The sequence below is a fragment of the Danio rerio genome, chromosome 17 (genome assembly GCF_052040795.2).
Source record: "Danio rerio strain M-AB ecotype USA chromosome 17, GRCz13ab, whole genome shotgun sequence".
Taxonomy (NCBI): domain Eukaryota; kingdom Metazoa; phylum Chordata; class Actinopteri; order Cypriniformes; family Danionidae; genus Danio; species Danio rerio.
In genome coordinates, this window is record NC_141037.1 from 38,349,979 (window position 1) to 38,364,068 (window position 14,090).

Genomic DNA, 14,090 nt, shown 5'->3' on the forward strand with positions numbered 1-14,090 from the left:
AGTCCGATCTCAGTCCCAGCAGATTTGTTGCTTTGAGGGCACATAGCGGTTACATGTGCACTCTTCTGAGAGCTACAATAAAGACTGGGACACCCTATGGTCTCATTGACTTAACAAACATGTGGATGGGGTGACCGCAAGTCTGAAAGATCACAATTGATGTGTTCCATTTGGGGTTAGACAGATGTCAAAGTACAAAAGAAGCCAAAACTGTACAAAACCACAAACACATAAAAATATGTAAAGCTCAGATGTAAAAACCTTCAAATGCTGTCTGAAATTTTCTCCTAAAATAAGCGTTTTTTAGCCTCCTATGTTTATGATCAGTTATTTCACTTTAAAGGCAATGAAACGAATTTATAAAATACTTTAAAAGTAAAATTATTAAACCTACACACAAAAGTAAAAAAAAAGAGAACATTTTAAAAGAAAATCTCAAATGGCATTTAGAGGTTTTTGCATCTAAACTCTTCATATATCTATAATATATTTAGCATATACTAAAGACAAAGTGCGTTTTTAGTCTTTAGTAGCCAAAACCAGTCATTTAATCATATGTTTGTTTGAGCTATGCGAATTGGATCACATGGATAGACACATTTATTGACAGAAATTGATACAGTGGCTTTATGCAAGTGGCTTTACATTATAAAATATAACAAATTAGATCAAGTTTAGCTTTCAATTAGAATTTGGTCTTGATATTCATGCACATAGTTGCTCTAGGACTGCACAATATATTGTTTCAGTATCAAAATCGCAATGTGCGAATCGGCAATAGTTACATCGCAAAAATATGCAATGCTGAGTCTGAATTATAGTTTGCCAGGATTTAAAGAATTGTATTTAAACGCTGTGATCTATGTAAAAAAAAAAAAAATTCACACTTGTTCATACTTGTTTCTAGTCTTAATATCTACATTTCAAAGTGAAATCAAGATTATTTCAGTTACCCCACTGGCTGATATGTTTGCTTGTTTTGAGAGAAAACTCTTAATTTTCATTTATTTCTTCTGAAGCAAAAAATGCTTTTCTTCACAATTAAAAGAACATGTAACTGGAGAGCCAAAAAATCAGATGTAGGCAACAAATCAGAATTGGGCAACAAGATCTGACAGTGTAAACAGAGCCTTGAATTGCCTAGAAAACTGTTAAATAGTGCTATTCATCCTATCTTGTAAAATCAGATTCATATAGCAATATTAAATTGCAGAAAAATAAAATATAGCACTATCAGATTTTTCCAATATCATGCAGCCCTACTCTGGAGTGTGGAGCTAACTAATGTTTTTATTTGTGAACGCAATAATAAAAAAAAAGATTTATATTAAGTAAGAGTTTGACATGACTGTTTGATTTTCTCTCCCAGTACTGGGTTGCAGCTGGAAGGCCAACTGCTGTGTAAAACATGTGCTGGATAAGTTGGTGGTTCTTTGCGCTGTGGCAACCCCTGATGAATAAAGGGACTAAGCCAAAGGAAAATGAATGAAAGTTTGATTATCATAACACTTATAAACAGGGGCGGACTGGGACAAAAATTCAGCCCTGGCACTGTAGCCACACCAGCCCACATTACCACACCGACACAGCCCCAACCACGGACACGCACATTAACTATTTATTTTGGTTTAAAGATGGTGAAATAATATGACATTCTTGTCAGATTTTGATTATGTTGCCGATTGGGCCAAATGCTTAACATTTATTATTATTATTATTTTTATTATCATCATCATAATATCACATCTAGCAAGTGATAAAAGTTAAGTACAATACATAAAAAAAAAACTGACCGGCCCACATTTAAAAATTGGTATGGCCCTTCTGGCATTTGCCAGAATTGCCAGATGGCCAGTCCGCCCATGCTTATAAAGGAGATGTTTGGCAAAAGTCATTGTTTCATAATTAACCTGTAAGCCTGCACTCACTTTTGGGAATTTACACCTACTTCACTTTAAAGAGCAACAGTTCTTGACCCCAGTAAGCTACAAACAAAACAAAAAAATAGGGATCATTGGAAAAAAGACACTTTCATGCTCAAGTTTCATGCTCAAAAATATAAAAAGTTATACATTATGAAGTCATGAGAAAAAAAAATTATACTGTGTTAATTTTTTTTTTTCCCACATACAAACACTGGAAAACATGTAATGTAATGCCATAAAATATGTACATTAATGTAAAGGCACAAAATATGCCTTAAAATCCAAGTGATTCATAAGTTTATATTTTAGATTTGATAAAGATAGCATGCAAAATAAGATTACAAATCCTAATATAAAAAGATTACACAGAAAAAGTTTATTTCTGTCAAAAGACTATATCAGTGTCCTTCTAAATAGTGAAATAAAACACAATAAATATATTGTATAAATATTATAATTGCATAATAGCAATACAGTTGAAGTAATAATAATTTGAAAATCACATTTTCAGAATCTGAAGTAATAACCTTTTTTATTTAGTAGCTAGAATGTGTATTTTAATTACCAGCAACATCAGAAAATAATTTCTAGATGAATTGATTATCAAAATGAAAACAATTGTTGCAACTCCTAATTCACAGTATGGATTTTTGTTAGTCCTGCTCCCACAAGACTGTGTTACTCCTGCTCACTCCAGCAAAAAAATATAATTTGTCCCGCACATAACTTTTAACCGTTGTCCCGCTCCAGTCCACAAAAGCCTGCAATGTAGAGCTCTACATGGATTTTCAGTCCCTCTCCCATAAGATTCTGTTTCGCTCTAGTGCCACAGTCTATATTGTTTCTTCTTTTTTTCCAATTCTCCCACACACAACGTTTCTGACCTCACCTTGTTGAATTTGTCGCAGCAGGCAGAAGGAAGGTGCTTTCCTTGCTGCCAGGTAAAATCGAAAAACACTGAGACTATCCAACCTGTAAATAATTGTTGTTGTTGTATAAATGAACGACACAAATAACATTCTGTGCCTTAAAAGCAAAACATGCATTCCAGTTTACCTGCTTATTCTGCATGAAGCCCTTAGGTCATTTTCTTTCTCCTGCTTCATAAGTGCACATAATATCTTATTTTTCTGTTGTTTTCAATGGAGGTTCTGCATTTTTTAGAATGTCAGCAGCATGGCAAGGTAATGAGTATTGTTTAAATGCTCTGATAGTTGAAGAAGTCTTTTCCAAAGGCAATCGGGTTTCAGCATATAACAAATAAAACATTAAAAACACATTATACAATACAAATTTACCCTGACTTTAAAAATGTTAAAGCTGTGCTCATAACTGAGCACTTCTGGAAGAGCACTAGAGTTTTCATCTGCACAAAAACAATTGAGTATACTATACTCAATATTAAGAGTTCAGTACATGTAACTGGCCATTCAGTTGGCCTCAAATAGCATTGTTTCCTAGTTCTCACATAAATTCCGTAAGTGTTAAACCCTAGTGAAAAACAGGCCATATCAGAACAAAATACAGACCATAATGTTGCAAGCCAAGACATCAGAAGTTTGGCAGAAAACAAAGATTGTGTACTATACTATAGGCTAAAGCCAGCCACACCACATTTCAACATTGTTCTTTACTGTATTTTCTATACTGTGGAAAATGGTCTCTGGTTCACAATGCATCACTGGATCCAAACATTTAAGAACTGTGTGTGTTGTGTACAACTGTGAGTTTAATGCACAACACACACAGTTCTTAAATTACAATCTTAAATGTCAATCACAACTGTCAATCGCGATGCCATTCCCTATTCTTATAGCATTAAATGACTGGCTAAAACTAGGCCCACACAGAATCTGCACACGCAGAAATCCGCAGATTTTTGGCCCACCATATCTATTTACTTGTGTGTAAATGTGTGTAAATTTCTATTTGTTCAATTATTCTATTTATTTAAATTAATTTCATTAATATTGTTATGATATAATAATAGTAATGTTAAAATGTTCATATGAGTTATTGACAATATAGTTTGCAAAGGCATGTCTTTTACTGAATATATTATATGAGAGACTTGCTTTGTTTAACCAATAAGTGGATTTAATTGGATTTGCATTGTAAACATTAAATAAAAGTTAAAAAAGGTTTTATTTTTTATTTAATTTATTACGTTTTTATTTATGATGCTCCTAAAATCATTCCGCATAAATCCGCAAAAATTTCAGCAGTAATAGCAAAAAATGTTAGGGTTCTCAGATTCTGTCTGGCCTTACTAAAAACATATTCCTTACATAAATGAACCCATATCAGCTTGATAACCAGTGCCTCAACTGACCAAAACCATTTTTGGGGAAATTTTACAGCAAGTGTAATTAAGTTTTTTTTAACAGTTAAAATACATGTAGCAGATGTAGCGACCTACATCTTTTTAAAATGTCAGAACATAAAATGCAGGATATACAGATTAGAAATGTATTCAACTCAACTCCAAAGAGAAATAAGGTATGTTTAATAGTAACATTTGTTAGTTTGACATGCATATTGTAAAATTTGCAGCTTATGTTTGTAATGAGGCAAAAAACACATGTAGACTGCTGAGTATAAGTGTTTAATGTACGTTTATGCTTTATGACATATCACTCAGCTCTTACTGTGATTTCCTCAGTTTATAATACTTGACTTTGGGCTACTTCAATAGTCAATGTTTTAATAGTCCTGCAGCTCATAAAATAAATGTTTCTCTGTTCTGTTTTTTTTTTTTTCACATTCTTGACTTTGTTTTTATATTGTCTGCACATCATTTTGATTTTGATTTCACCATAAAAAATAAAAGCTTACTTTAATGCCCTCCCTGTTTACCTCTAGTAGGCTGTGCTTGTTCTTTTGTGCATACAGGCCATTCTAGGACCGTGATCAGTGACCAGAACCTATTATTGCCCACATTTAAAACAACACAACTACACAACTACAGAGATTTCTGGAGCTTAACAGTGTTCATTAGGTTTTCCAATCAGGTTTTAAGGCAGGACCGGAGTGGGACTCCTTTTCAGTCCTGGAGTTTCAAGCCTCAGACCGGCCCACCCCAGTTCACGACTGACTATATTAAAATAAGGTCATTTCCAATTCAGTTTCTAATTACACTATCATGTCTTTTTTTGAGAAAACAGCTGCTTTAGAACTTCAAATGTTCAACAACCCTAACAGTATTATATGTCTTAACAATAAATATGAAAAAATAAGTTACTTAAACGAGGATCAAACCCGGGTCGGTGGCGTTGTAACCTACCGTGCTAACCACTAGACTACCATTAGGCTGTACATTGAAAGGTAACTCATTTGAGTTATATCATCATTAACCTGCAGGTTGCATCTTGCTCACGAGGCTGCGAGAAAATAGATAAAAAGAGCAGAGCTGCGGTAAAATAATAAATAAGAAGACTGTGGTTAAGTAAATAAATAAATTAATTTAAAAAGTGTGACTGCTGAGACCAACAGATTCTGGAGCTAGGGACACCGGCCCTCGCGGCCAAAAAACGGACCGGCCCACCGGGAATTCTCCCAGTCCTCCCGATTAGCCCTTCCGGGCCTGTTTTACGGCATATCATAGCACTGAGTTTGCACTTCTACGCGTGATGAATGACATTTTGTTTTAGGGACTCAGGGCACTCTAGGATTCTTATGCTTCTTGACCTTATTTCAGCTTTTGACGCTAGACCATGAGATCTTTATTTCCCATCTTAAGAAATTGGTGGGCATTCAGAGCTGTGCTCTTAAATGTTTTAGATCTTATTTGTCAAAAGAAGCTTTTGTGTTAATGTTGGTCAGACCTTTTCATCCTCCAGACCCCTGACATGTTGAATTTCGCAAGGGTCTAATCTTGGACCTATTTTCTTTTCTTAATATATTTTACCTAAAGGATCTTTTTTTTTTGTAAATATAAGGTGGCTTTTTATTTTTAAGCAGATGACACTCAGATTTATGTCCCTCTTAAAAATAATGATAAAAATGGGCTTGACCCCCTTATGAGATGTCTAATCGAGGTTAATTAGATGTCTAGCCAGGGTTACTTGGTTGTCGTCAATTCTCTTTAATTTCAATGAGGAGAAAACTGAGCTGTTTTGGTTTGGTGATCCTGCACCTCCGGAATTTGATAAGTTGAGCTATCAACTTATCAAAAATCGGTTGTTAGAAACCTAGGGTTTCAGTTCGATAGTGATCTGAAAATTAACAAACAAGTAAATTCAGTTGGTAAATCAATTTTTCTTCCATTTACGACAAGTGAAGTAATTTCTTTTAAAAACCTTGAGAAGGTGATCTATGCTTTTATTCAGGGAAAAGACTTGACTATTGCAACTCTTTGTATGTGGGTATTAGTCAAAATTCCCTGAATAGAATGCGATTAGTCCAGCTGTGAGACTTCTGACATGGACTTTCAGAGCAAGTATGAGCACATATCCCCAGTTCTTTCCTCTTTGGGCTGGCTGCCTGTTAGTTCACAGATGGATATTAAATTGTTATTTTTTTGGTGGTTTTTAAATCCTTAAATGATCTTGCACCACCTTATTTATCAGGTCCCCTACATGTATACAATCCTGGTAGGTCACTAAGGTCTTCTGATTAGTTTATTCTTTCTATACCAAGGTCCCGGTATAAGCGAAGTGGGGATCGGGCTTTTGCTGTTATCGCCCCAAAACTCCAGAACAAGGTTCCACCCCACATTAGACACACTTTAACATTATCTGTTTTTAAAAACAGAGTATGTACAGGAATCAGGGAGTGAAAGTCAATACCTTTATGGAGCTTTTTTAAGACTCTTTCCATACATTTTAAAACCTTATAACCAGTTTAGGTTTCAACTGGAAACATTGGTGAAATTTTAACATACAGTAAATTGACTAAATATTAATGTAAGAAGCTAATCGAAAACTAAAACATCATTCATATACTGAATAAAAATGTATTGAATCCAGCTAATTCAGCAGGTTGGTGCCTATAGAACTGTAGAAATAATGGTGTTGCCTTGATTACTGCAGTAAACAAAGCAGCAGGATGTCAAATCTAGCAGGATTTCATAGATTCATAAACTATACAGCATCCTGATATTCGCAGATTTAATTCAGATAAACTTTAGCATATTAACATACATAGCATAAACTAAAATAATAATGCATACAATACCTTGCAAAGTAGCATTTAAGACTATTTAATACTTTTTAAGGGTCTTAAATTTATCTTAATACTTTTTTAGATCCCGCAGAAATTAAAGCATTTCAAACTGCATCTTTGTTCTTTAGCATTTGAGCCTTTTTAATGTTGAGGGCTTTTATGCATGTAATGTAAGACTTTTTTTAATTATTGTTTACTGTGTTCAGCACTTTGGGCAATGTTGTGTTAAGAAAATTGTGCTATATACATAAACTAACAAAATAACTAACTAACTAACTAACTAAAACAACTTAAACAGTTGATAACAAAATCAGATCTAAGTAATAAATTAGAATTGCACTCTTTAAACATAGCCCAATTTAATTCATTACTCCTTCCATATCTACTAGTAGACTACTTTACATTGCAAGCTCTTCTTTGAAGACCATGCTACATGTAAAATCCCTGGGCTTCAAATTTCAACATTAGAGTTGTTTGTTGTCAGGTTTCCCTACAATTTAAGATGAGGCTCTTACACAGCTTTCCTCAATGCACAGTATGATTCATACCCATATCACAAATAGTAACAGTATGGATTACAAAGCAACGTAGGGGTCGTTCAAATCTAAGTCTTTATAACAAAGCACTTTTTTTATACTTTCTGCTCCAAATACATTTCAAACCAGCCTTAAATGACATCATAAATGGAAGTGTGCGTTTTAAATCCCTCATCCATGAAGATCAAACAGAATCGGAGGATGGCATAATGTCAAGAAAGTTCTCGCAGAAGTTCTCTGCACTTCAATATTGACTTTGCAAAAGCCAGAAGCTTGATTTCATCTCTTGGAGTGAGACGGCGTAAGCCTCGCGCACCTGATACAAACACTCGACTGTTTGAAGGTAAGGCACATCTGAGGAATCCACAACAAGGGAGTGCGAGAGTTTGAAGAAAACCTGCAGGTCACGCAACTCCAAATCTCCTGTTTGTTCTGCACGAGCAAACACTTTAAAAAAGCGCTAGTCTTCTAACAAGCAAACAGGGTGACGTGCCTTTCAAGCAGGCAAATAAGCGAGAGGTTTGATTTCCTTGAAACGGCAGCAAGTGCCTTTAGATGTGCTTATAGCGCTCTGCATTATGTGCATCACAATCCCAATGCTAATCACGAAACGTGCCGCAAGGCTCTCGAGAAAAACAACAAACAAAGAAGTGCGTGTTCAACCTTGAGGAACCACACTCAGAGGAGTAGCTTTCCAGAATAGATATTATGCTGAATCACCTTTTACCATTACAAATAAAATCATCAGCTACACATGGAGCAGTTTGTATTCTGTTGTTGTGTTGTTCTCTTGGGGAAACAGGTCATAGCTTACCGTAGTCGGTGACCGATTTTGGAGCCCTCATCTCTGTGTCTGTATTTCGCTTCTTGTTCTTTGATTTCCAGGCATGGTAGACCTTCAGACGACGGTGAAATTCTTCTCGGCAAGCTGCCAACAATTCTATATCTATAAGAGTGAGAGTTCACATAGTCAGTACAGCATTGTCAAACACAATGAGCCCAGTTTCATATTACGATTCATTTTATGTGCTCAGCTTCATGCTGAACATGAACAAGGTAAAACTCTTTCAAAGTTTATCTACTTTCTTTTTGTCTTTTTTATAGGTTTTTATCTTTTGTCTATCGTTTTCTTCTAATTGTTTGTTTACAGTGAATCATTCATTTATTCATTAACCTTCATCTTAGTCTCTGTTTCAGAGGTCGCCACAGCGAAATGAACTGCCAACTATTCCAGCATATGTTTTATGCAACGAATACCCTCCCAGTCGCAACCCAGTACTGGGAAACGCCCATACACACTCATTCACACACACATACCAATACACTATGGCCAATTTAGTTTATCAATTCACCTATAGCGCATATTTTTGGACTGTGGAGGAAACTGGAACACCTGGAAGAAACCCAGGCAAACAAAAACATGCAAACTACACACAGAAATGCCAACTGGTCCAGCCGAGACTCGAACCAGAGACCTTCTTGCTGTGAGGCGACAGTGCAAACCACTAAGCCATCATGTCACTGTTCACAATGACTCTTTTTCAACCTATTCAATGCACTTGTTCATTCTGAGGTTGTATTTACAGTACTTTATCATTGCTTTGGTTTTTAGGTCATGTAACTTACGGTTTTATTAAACAGGAACTAATTTTCTACACAAAATGAGACATTCATTCATTGATTTATTCTTTCTGAGTCAGTAAGTTATCATGTATTGTAAATTGTAACATCCAGTCTGCTTTGTGGATAACTTAAATGTAAAGCCTTCACTTCAAATGGCTTAATTCACTGGTACTTTGAGTAAATCATACTGAAACAAAATATTGCAAAGTAAACTTCAAATTGCTTCAAATTAAGTAAAACAAATATCAATGATGTATCAATAATGTTTAAAGGTCCTGTGAAGTGCTTTAAAATGTGCATTTTTATTTGATGTTTAATGCAATCCCAAATGAAACATGAAGAGAGGATGGGACAAAGTATAGAAAAAATATTAATCTTTCAATTCAGTTTATCTTTCTTTCCATAGAGCTTTTACAAAGTAGATTGTGTCAAAGCAGCTTAACATAGAAGTTCTAGAAGATTGAAACTGTGTCAAACCAGTTTTTAGTGTTTAATTTTAGTTTAAAAGAGTTCAAAATTGAAGTTTTAAAGAGTTGTGGTTTAATTGTCACTGCTGAAAGTCCAAACGCTGAAGCGCAAATTGATCTATGCGCAGCTCTACAAGTTCCAAACCAAGCAAGCCAGTGTTGAAAGTGGTGAGGAACAAACTTCACCAATTGAAGAAAGTAACCATAAAAATAGGGGTGTATTTACACCAGGCTGTTCGAATCGATTTAGTTGGCCCAGTTGGAAGAGGTGTGCCAAAGCGCAGTTCGGTTGGGCTTTGGAGTGGTACACTTGTACCAGAAAGTTTCCCAGAACTGAAGACGCGTCATCACTTTTAAGGGACTTGTTTCACATAGATTTATTAATCATTCATTCTTTTCAATGAAAGTAAACTGATATAGTTTATTAAAGAAACCTCTCGCTAGCTTGCTAATGTGTAATGATAATTTATGAGTGTCAAAAGTTGTGGATCTGTTCGGCAAAATATTGTCACTGCATCCAAAACGACAAAAAATAATACAAAATGAGATAATTAAAGCAATGTCCACTGTGCTGAGCGACAGCGCTTCTTGTCTGGTAACCTGAACCGTTGCATCATCAATTCATTTGTAAGTTGCTTTGGAAAAAAAGCGTCAGCTAAATGACTAAATGTAAATGTAAATCAACGACGTAAGTGTGCTCCGGCTTGAAAGGACAAATATAGTGTGAGTGCAGGCCATAGGGGGAGAGGGGAGGGGGACAATCGTGCTTCAGCATGGTTTATGGCAACTGTACCTAGTGTGAGTACACCCTTAAGCTAATAGCATTTTGCTTTTTTTAATCACAGCTCTGCCGTTGAGAGTAGTTGAGCTCAACTGCATCAAATGTGAAGCAACTTCACATTTGATGCAGTGAAGGGCAGGGCAGATACTAGACAGCATTTGATTGGTCATGATTTGATGAGAAACTGAAATATGAGGGGAAATGAATAAAAACGTTGATCCAAGCTACAAGCTTTACTTGTTAATTTTAGTTTTATATCTTTCAAAGACGAATTTTGTCACTGTTTAGCTAAACATTACTGATACTAACATCTACAAATATTTTTTTTAACTTCATGGGACCTTTAAAGTGAACAATGAATTGAATGTGAACTTTCATATACTTCACAAAAAACAGCCTGAGCATCTGATTTTGTATACTTCAGAAGGAAAACCACATTTGAAACAACACAAAAGCAACTAAATTATGACTTAATTTAGCATGAACTATTCCTTTGAGTCTAAACACCTAAAAATAAAACCAACATGACAGCCCAGAAAGTCGGCGAAGCAAAAAAAAAAAGTGAGTGAAGTCTAAATTAGCAGAAAATAAGACAAATAAACAAAGAGACTTGCAAATAAAAAGGAAGAATACATCATTAATTCACTTTTAAAATAATAATGGACTGAGAGTAGGCTTTAAAACCAGTCCCTCTAAAAAAAAAGCTGTATTTCCCCCATCTTCCACATAACGCATGTTAGTCCCCCATCTCCAAAATGACATGCTTTTTTTTTTTTTTTGCCAAGAGCGGCTTGAGGTCAGCAGGAAGTTCTGGGATCAGATTGAGAAGACTGATTGCTCTTACCACAGGAGGTGTTGATGGCGTCTCGCAGCTCAGCGTACTTCCACTTGCTCAGGTCGTACTTCTTCACCCCAGCTGCCACCTTGTTGGCCTGCACCTGCGCACCCCTGAGATTGCAGAGTGGAAGAACAATTTGGACTTTTTCTTAGCTTCATATTTCTCCACAGGCAAAGGCCCTGATGCATCTATTAAGCTCCCGTTACCAGCTGCTAAACGTTCCCTAGGCCACAGCACAATCAGACAATTAATTGGCCTTCTGCTTACGTAGAGATACATTCTCTCTGAAACTTGTAATGACATGGAAATAGCACGGATCATGCCAAATTAACACCTCACTGAGCAAATTAGATGCAGCCTTGGCAACACTGAGGTTGCAGCGCTGAGGGTGGTTAATGGCGGTTAACGATGGTTAATGCTAAGCGATAGGGAGGCACACATGTGAGCTCTGTAAGGGTTTCTGCAGGTGGAGCAGGATCACATTAAGCCCAGGCTCCCACAGTAAACCAGTCTGAGGAGGGAATGTATTTTTACTGAAGCCTTTGGGGCAATGGGCACAGCATCAGAACCCTGGAGCTCCGATTCTAATCCTGATTGCATTATCCTCATTTGACTGTGCAAAACTTGTTGTGGATGCATGGAAAAGTGTTTTGGGAGGTTGTGTTCTTAGAGGTTGTTATCTATCCTCTTTTCCGTTATCTGTTAAGGGGTAAAGAGAAGTTTGAAATACTTGAGCAGCCTGAGTAGGAAACATCTCAATGCGAGCCCCACTACTAAAAGTAGCATATTTACATATGTGGCACAGGTTTTCATTTCGATATCAAATTAAAAGTATAATTAAAATGACAGCTGTGAGAAGTCTGCTCCTCAATGAAAATGAGCAGAAGTTTGCTCAGGCTTTTCAATGCGCAACTCTAGGCTTGTGAAATAAACCATGTTTATTTTTAAGATGGCAGTCAGCCGTTGGGCAGTGTCAGGCTGTCGGTGAGCGTCTGTCAAGCTATTTTGACATCTCGCTGGGCTCACTTCTTAAGCCTCTTTCACAGTATGAGCAACTTGCAGCTGCAAATCGACAAGCGACCGTACATTTCAACTGAGAGTGAGCAACTTCCGGCAACCACTGTCTACGAAATCAACAGCGACTGTTGGTAACCAGGTGGACAACATGACAAAGTTGAGAATCCTTCAACTTTATGTGAATGACATTACCAAGTTGTGGGTTAAAGCATATTAAAAAAAACAACAAAAAAAAAACAGGCTTATTGTACTGTTGAGTTTTACCATGTTTAAATCTATTTAGCTAAATTCCAGGTCTGGCAAGAGCACTTTTAGCTTAGCTTAGCTGTACTACTATTACCTTTGCTGCTGTACGATGGCTGCAGCAGGCACAATGATTATACGGTGCCTGAAAATAGTCCCTATCTATTTAACTAGCGCTGCATAATATCATCGCGCCTGATGATTTATGCTAAGTTAAGGATGAATGGATTCATGAATGGTAAAATTCAACTGTTTAACTCTAGGTACCAAAAAAAAGGTGGAGTGTTAAGTTAAAAACTGTATTTAACAGGTTGCTGGCTTGTTGCTGGGTGGAAGCTCAGGTATTACTAGGTGGTTGTTGTTTGTTTAATATTATTTTAGGGTGCTTTACATGGTTATTCACAGTGTTTATTGGGAGCAATGTTTGGTTGTAGCGTTGCAAAGTAAATGTTGGGATTTTCTGCTGTATCATGGCTGCAGCAGGGGCAATGATATTATGCAGTGCCTGAAAATAGTCCCCATATCCCAAAAGCTAGAGCTTTTGAAGGCAATAACATGTTGTGGATTAAAGCATGTAAAAAAAATATATATATCATTTTTTATTCATTCAGCTGACATCTAGGTCTGGCGAGAGCACATTAGCTTAGCAGACCATTGCTGCTGTACCATGGCTGCAGCAGGCACAATGATATTTAGCAATGCCTGAAAATATCATTGCAGCCGATGATTTATGCTAAGCTAGAGCTAAGAGAGCCACTAGAGCTAAAAGAGATTGGCTGAATTGATTAAAAATTGGTAAAACTCAACTGTTTTACTATAGGGGACTTGAAAAATTAGTATATTTTTCAAAAACGCTCCAGTGTTAAGTATTACTAGGTGGTTGTTGTATGCTTAATACTCTTTTAGGGTGCTTCACAGTGTTTATTGTGAGCAATGTTTCATTGTAGTGTTGCAAAGTAAATGTTGGGATTTTCTGCTGTATCATGGCTGCAGCAGGCGCAATTCAGGTAGTACCTGAAAATAGTCCCCAAATTCCCAAAGCTAGGACTTTTGATGACATTAACATATTGTGGGTTAAAGCATTTTTAAAAAAAATTGGGCTAATTTTACTGTTGTGTTTTATCACTTTAAAATCCCTTTAGCTGACCTCTAGGTCTGGAGAGAGCACATTAGCACATTAGCTCCAGGTCTGGCAAAACCACTTTTAGCTTAGCTTAACAGACCATTGCTGCTGTACCATGGCTGCAGCAGGCACAATGATAATATGCAGTGCCTGAAAATAATCACCATCTAGGTAACTAGCAATGCGAAGTATTATTTCGCCTGATGATTTATGCTAAGCTAAGCTAAGAATGCTTCCTAAGTACTGTATTTAAAAGGTGGCTGGCTTGTTGCTGGGTGGAAGCTCAGGCATTTCTAGGTGGTCGTTGTATGCTTAATACTCTTTTACGGTGCTTTATATGATCATTCACAGTGTTTATTGGGGGCAATGTTTTA

The 14,090-nt window shown here is 36.4% G+C and overlaps 1 protein-coding gene across 3 annotated transcripts in view; it reads right to left on the reverse strand.

Annotated features, from left to right (window-relative positions):
• The window catches only part of myo6b (myosin VIb), a 154,847-nt gene that overhangs the window by 5,257 nt on the left and 135,500 nt on the right, over positions 1-14,090 (reverse strand). For all 3 annotated transcript variants that reach the window (XM_087288954.1, XM_087288953.1, NM_001004110.1), the window contains 2 exon segments: positions 11,340-11,443; positions 8,439-8,570 (listed from right to left, as the gene is read on the reverse strand). In XM_087288954.1, the coding sequence (XP_087145080.1) occupies positions 8,439-8,570; positions 11,340-11,443 (236 nt within the window).